This window comes from Gossypium hirsutum, chromosome A09 (genome assembly GCF_007990345.1).
Source record: "Gossypium hirsutum isolate 1008001.06 chromosome A09, Gossypium_hirsutum_v2.1, whole genome shotgun sequence".
NCBI classification, from domain to species: domain Eukaryota; kingdom Viridiplantae; phylum Streptophyta; class Magnoliopsida; order Malvales; family Malvaceae; genus Gossypium; species Gossypium hirsutum.
The window spans coordinates 75,177,180-75,183,519 of NC_053432.1; the positions used below are offsets into that span (position 1 = coordinate 75,177,180).

A 6,340-nucleotide genomic window follows, 5' to 3' on the forward strand; every position below is an offset into this window, starting at 1 on the left:
TGTACCGCAGTTTTTCTTTTTTTTTTTTTGTCGTGATGTGTGGATGACGTGGTACGTTATGACTAAATGAAATGTATTTATCCAACACGTTTCATCTGCATGGAGAAGCAAAGAACCACTGAACACTGTATGGGAATTATTTTATATATAGACATTTTATAAATTTGGATAATTTTTTTTATATATATTAAAGACTGTTTGAAGGTTCATTGTAATTTCTACCAACACTTTTTTACTTTATTTTATAATAATATATTGTCATGCTAAATTCATGACTAAATTTTATCGATAAAAACGTTTTACTTGTACCAGATAGACTTGTAATTAATGAAAACCTAAACCCTGGATAAATATGCATATCATATGGAAGGTTTGACCTAAAATAGTCTAATAAAGCTATGGCCTTGTGAAATAAGTTCAGGTTTTATCCTCATCTTGGACAACATGTCGATTTAATTCCTCTTTGAAACGAAGAATAATGCTCGTGGAAATAAATTAAAACGAAAACCCAACGCATAAAAGTTGAGATAAAAAACCCTAGGCATGCATACCATGCTATAGACTGACCTAAAAGCTATTGATAATCTTCTTATAAATCGTATTGGGATAAACAAATGCAATAACCTAATAATGTTGTCCTTACTTTGAATATTAGTAGAATCTATCCTTATCTTATCGAAAGCCCTTTATAAGAAATGATCCCATTTTTGCCTTTAAATGTAGTTAAGCGTTCTTTGTCTCATAATGGAGGTCCTTGGAGGACTTAAAGGATGCATGTGGCGTGTCTAGAGATTCTTTATCAATTGGTAGGGTTCACAATATATGGCAATTTGATACACAATCCAAAAGTAGAAAGCTTTTTTATTTTTTTTCCTTTGAAGTTTATATAAACCAAAGGTAGGTTTTTTTCTTTTTTTGTCTTCACAAAATTTGCAAGTTTTTGTAGTTTAAAAAAAAAATGGAAAATGGGCTATGGGGTAGATAGCTTTGGGCCAATGCATGAAACCAGTCTTCAATTTCATCAAGTTCAGGGCCTCTCACTTAGGGTTCAATGTGGATTCATGGTAAATCCCTTTTGATATCTCGAACCCATTTTTATTGATTCAATTGTTGGGTCGGATGAACTCGAATTCTTTTAATGCTAAGAAATTTTCGTTCCATGGCCCAAATGCCCCAAAACCCTAATTTCTCACCCCTTTTATCCCCTTTTTCCCGATTCTCCTCCGCCGTCAAATCTCAGTTTTGCTTTTTCAGTTCTTTTACTTTGGAAATCTAAATCATAAACAGAATCATCGCCGCCAACCATGCCGCCGAAGTTTGACCCGACCCAAGTCGTCGACGTCTTTGTTCGAGTCGCCGGCGGTGAAGTTGGAGCTGCCAGTTCACTGGCACCCAAAATTGGTCCACTGGGTCTCTCGCCCAAAAAAATTGGTGAAGATATCGCGAAAGAAACCGCCAAGGAATGGAAGGGTTTACGTGTCACAGTCAAACTGACTGTCCAGAACCGTCAAGCCAAAGTTATGGTGGTTCCCTCTGCCGCCGCTTTGGTCATCAAGGCACTGAAAGAGCCTGAGAGGGATCGTAAGAAGACAAAGAATATTAAACATAATGGGAACATTAGCCTCGATGATGTGATAGAGATTGCGAAAGTGATGAGGCCCAGATCCATGGCCAAGGATTTGAGAGGAACCGTGAAGGAGATTTTGGGAACTTGTGTCTCCGTCGGTTGTACGGTTGATGGGAAAGACCCTAAAGACCTGCAGGAGGAAATTTCTGAAGGGGAAGTCGATGTTCCCTTGGAGTGAAAAACAAAGTGATTATTATTTTTGAAGTTTGTGTTTAATGATTGTTTTCCCTTTTGTAAGTTTTTGATAAATGTTAAAAATGATAATTGAGTTGGGGTTTAGGTTTTAGGGATAATTGCCGTTTAATGATTTTGCACCGGTATTTATACTCTATGATTGAGCCATGGATGCTCTTTCTAGCTTTGAATGTTTTCATGAATGTGTTTATTGCCTATAGAATAGCAATGGATTCTCAATGTTCATCATTTCCATTGTGGAAGCCCTAAGCCTTAAATTTGAATTACAGTTAACCTCTATCGTTGCAAATATCTTATGTTGGAAGACGGAACAAATTCCAAATCTTGATTTCACTTATCTTCTATGTTTAAGCAGGGGGTACAAGTATTTCAATGGTAGATGGGTAAACTTCATATTAAATGTTGGTAAACCACATCGGAGCTCATCCAAGTATTAGTAAGTTTCCGTTTTTATATTATTTTTTACAATTAATGAGAAGTTATGAACTGGTCATTACCATTATTGACATTAGAATGATATCATTGACCGTTTTCTTGTTGATCACTTTTTTAACCTATCTATATACATAAAGTTGATTTATAATTTCCATTAAAATTTTGCTTTTCCCTTTTAAATCGTTTTATTTATTCATGAATCTCATTTAGTTTTCCTTATTCATTAAATAGATTTTAGTTTACTTGATTTATTAACTTCATTTAATGTTTTGCTTTATTGGTTTATTCACAAAACTGATTAGATTTAGTGGGATATACTTTCTTTTGTGCGATTGATGTTGCAATGAAATTTGTTCTTTAGTGATATATACATTTTTTGTCACTTGGTTATAGTAAACATAGAATATTGACAATCATGTGATTGTTTCTATTTTTAAAATGTGTAAAATGTAAACATATATGAAATTGTTGTTTTGTGGAATATGTATGAGTTAACATTAACATGGGATGGTATTGTTGTTCTTTGGATTATGTTTTATGTTGCTCAGACTCTTCATTAAGTGATTTAAGTGTATGTAAACCATGTTTTTGTCCTCTTGTTTCTGCCATTAAGTGCTTTTGTTGACCATGTGATAAGCTTTTTGTTGGCATCTCAAGGTTTAGGGTTCGACGAGTGCTGATGTTAACATCCCTCCCTTTAATTTGTAATATAAGCTTTGATTGTACCCAAAAAATAAATGCTTTTTGGTACTGCCATTGCTGTTTTAATGCTTTCTGCACGTGTGATTTGTGAACCATGTGCTATAATGTCTACTTCTTTGTTGACCAATAAGTTTGTGTAGAATTGGGGTAGTGTGTGTGGTTGGTGAATCCATGGATTGATTGTGATGGTGAGTGATTTTGAAGGCAACTAATGCGATTCATGATAGTGTGCGCATGAGTTCAATAACGAGTTAGACATAACAATCCTAAGTTGCAGCTATGAGAGGAAACGTAAGTATAATGTTTTGCTAGGAATGACAAGAAAGGGTTAAGACAGTTTATAGACAAGGTGTTTGGGGCTTAATGAAAATAAATACAAAAAAAAAAATCTAGTGACCATATTAGGCAAATTTATGTATATATAGAGATGAATATAGGTGTGAAAGAGTTGAAGAATAGGAATATCCCATTTAAATAAATGGCTCACCATTATCTTGGTATATTTGTCATTGATCCCAATTGCACACTCACTTTCTTGCAACAAGATGGGAATTCATTCATGTGTCACTAACCAAATGGAGTAGGGCCAAGCATAAGGCAGTTGAAATTGTTGTAGAAACTCATTATCAGTAATATGTCAAAATTTATGACTATTTTAACACAGACCAATCTTGGAATTACTAATATAGTTTTTGCAGACTCAGGTTGATATTACGCGTACAAACTAGCTTTCAACAGACATAGATATCTCTTCTGAAATAGACTTGAGTTAACAGATAGTTGTGGTTCCAAGATTTGTTTGCTTAAGTGATCTTAAAATAGTTAATAAATCTAGGCATATTGTTGTTTCAAGTGTCTAGTGTTATTAGAAAATCTGTTTTCACATTGCAGGGAAGTTAGGAATGGTTGGGCTAGTGGCAAATTGTCTGGTTAATATGCTGAGCCATCTGTTTAGATGCGGTGTTTCTATTGTTATCTCTTTCACTCATCTATATTTGTCTTAATTTGCCAAAGTATGGTTCACCGGATCTGTGTCAATGGACACTTTTGCTTACAGAGACTTTTTTTTTTTTAATCCGTGCAAACTTTGACATTATCTTTATGCTTCCATCCGTTCGGCCTTACTGTTTTTCTATCAGCAAACACCAATCCTTTTTGCAACTTTTTCATGCATACACTACTACCGAATTCAGGACTATCTGAAATCAGACTCATGTACACTGTGCAATTTCTCTTTGACACAATGAGTGTAGATTTCTTATTTTTAGATATACGCAAACCATCTAAATTGCTTTCAACCCCTACTCTTACATTGGCTTCACATGCTTCCACTTCGGACCCAACTACATCATTATCCCTCTCACTCTCAGAAGCTTCATAATTCGAATATTCACATGCACCAAGAAGCATTAAGACGATAATAGAAGCCCAGCAACATTCCTTAATAGCAATAGCATTGTCTGCATGTATACAAATCCTAAACATCCAGCAACATTCCTTAATAGCAATAGCATTATCTGCATGTATACAAATCCTAAACATCTTTTTGCTTTTAAGTTGGTATTAAGTAACTAAAAAGCAATATTCTATTTATAAAACGGTCACTTGTGATCGATAACATATATGGCAAATATATAATCCATGAAGCAAATCGTATCCCTTGTTGGTTAATGTTAATTCATTCCTAAACAATAATTATATATATTTACATGTTTTGAAAGGATTCTTAGTATCTACATCATTTGTATCTACATAATTTTGATAAATTTTTTTACCTCGAATCTCAAATCCGAATTTGGAGTTTTAACCCTTGAATCTTGAATTTGAACCTTAAAAATTTTGAGTTTTAAAGCCTAAATTTTGGATTTGGGTTTTTAAGTTTTAAATTTAAAGTTTATATTAAAAAAATATTAAAATTATGTATCAATAAAAAAAATAAATTAAAATATTATTAAATAATTAAAAAATACGTAATAATATGACATTTTTATTTCATACCATCTTTTCTCATAGTTGATTGTGATTTGAAATGAAGGTTATTGTGTATCACTTTCTTTAACTTATAATAACTTAAAATGAATTGTAGATTAAAAGACATTTTCTTTTTCCATTATAAACACAGTTTTTAACTTTTTAGTTTTTCTCTCTCAATATAAGATCATCACACGTGGTATCTTTGGGTGAATGACGGCATCCCATAATTCTAGAATCTTCTCCCTTTCTTTCTCTTTCCAAAGTGAATTACGAACTATCCTCCCATGGATTGCGGTCTACCATCAATGGACCCTATGACTCGACCTACTCTTCTATTTTCTTCCTCTTGATATTTTTAGTCATTATCTTTTGTCCATTTAACCTCTTTTCCCATCCTCAACCCTTTACAAATCTGAATTTATCCCTTTTCTAAAACAAAAAAATCACAAAAGCTTTTGTTTTTTTCTTCTGAAGGTGTTGGTGTTTAAACATCTCTCTTCTTCCCTGGATCAAGGAGGAAGAGAGAGAGAGATTCATATATCGATTAACCCTTAATTTGTTAATCATCATCAAATAAACGATTCGAAAACCACCTTAATTTCCAATGGCTAAACAAAGTGTAATAAGATGTCTGGCGATGGAAGTAGCTCCTACTCCTATTATTTTCCCTCTTAAACCTTCCCATTCACCGCGTTTGGAAACCATTGTAGAAGACGCCGACGAAGAATATGGCGACAATCCTTAAATTCCAGGATTCTACGCTGATTACTCCACACTTGATGACAATGTAAGGAATGTGTGGAATTGTCTATGTTCATTGAATCATGCGGGAGAAGCAATCAAAACCAAATGGAGATAGAGAAAAACCTAAGCACTTCTTAATGCACAAATGTAGTGTAAATTTTATGCATCGGTGACTTCTTTCGTTGTTCTGTATATATGGTCTTCCAACGAAAAAACGTAAATAATGTCTTTTCTTTTTAACTTAAATTCTTTTTCATAAGACGCTGCAGTTGTCATGTGAAATGCATCTTTCCCTTAATATCTTATCTATGCGATGTAAAATTTGTTTATTATATCAATCTTAATAACAGGTATCAGTTTAAATCATAAAATCACATTTACTTGAAAAAAAAATCACTGGATAGACTTGCTTTCATTTAGGAAAAAAAAACCTTACAAGTAGGGGAGTTAACGGACGCAGAGGCGAGCATAAGCGTCTTTATCAGTGCCGTTAATCGTTTTTTTGTTTATAGTTCCTTTACTCGTTTTCAAATGAAGAATTTGTTCCTTCTGATACTGTTTTTAGGCTTTCATGAACTTTTCGTCAATGGAAGAAATGTTTTCTATTAAAGTTTTCTCACGACGGTTTTGTTTATTTCTATGGCATGGTTTTGTTTGCTTTTA

The 6,340-nt window shown here is 33.5% G+C and overlaps 1 protein-coding gene across 2 annotated transcripts; it reads left to right on the forward strand.

Moving 5' to 3' along the window:
- Nucleotides 1-935: 935 nt before the first annotated feature.
- On the forward strand, nt 936-6,040 carry LOC107889602 (60S ribosomal protein L12-3). Of its 2 annotated transcripts, XR_001681793.2 has the most exons (3): nt 936-1,813; nt 2,178-2,258; nt 3,851-4,013. XR_001681793.2 is itself a non-coding variant. In XM_016814084.2 (2 exons), exon 1 carries the CDS (start codon nt 1,305-1,307, stop codon nt 1,803-1,805), a length of 501 nt encoding a protein of 166 aa, XP_016669573.1. In that variant the 5' UTR covers nt 936-1,304; the 3' UTR covers nt 1,806-1,813; nt 2,178-6,040. The 2 variants fall into 2 exon arrangements, 1 of the variants encoding a protein (XP_016669573.1); XM_016814084.2 differs by having other exon boundaries at nt 2,178-6,040.
- Nucleotides 6,041-6,340: the final 300 nt, after the last annotated feature.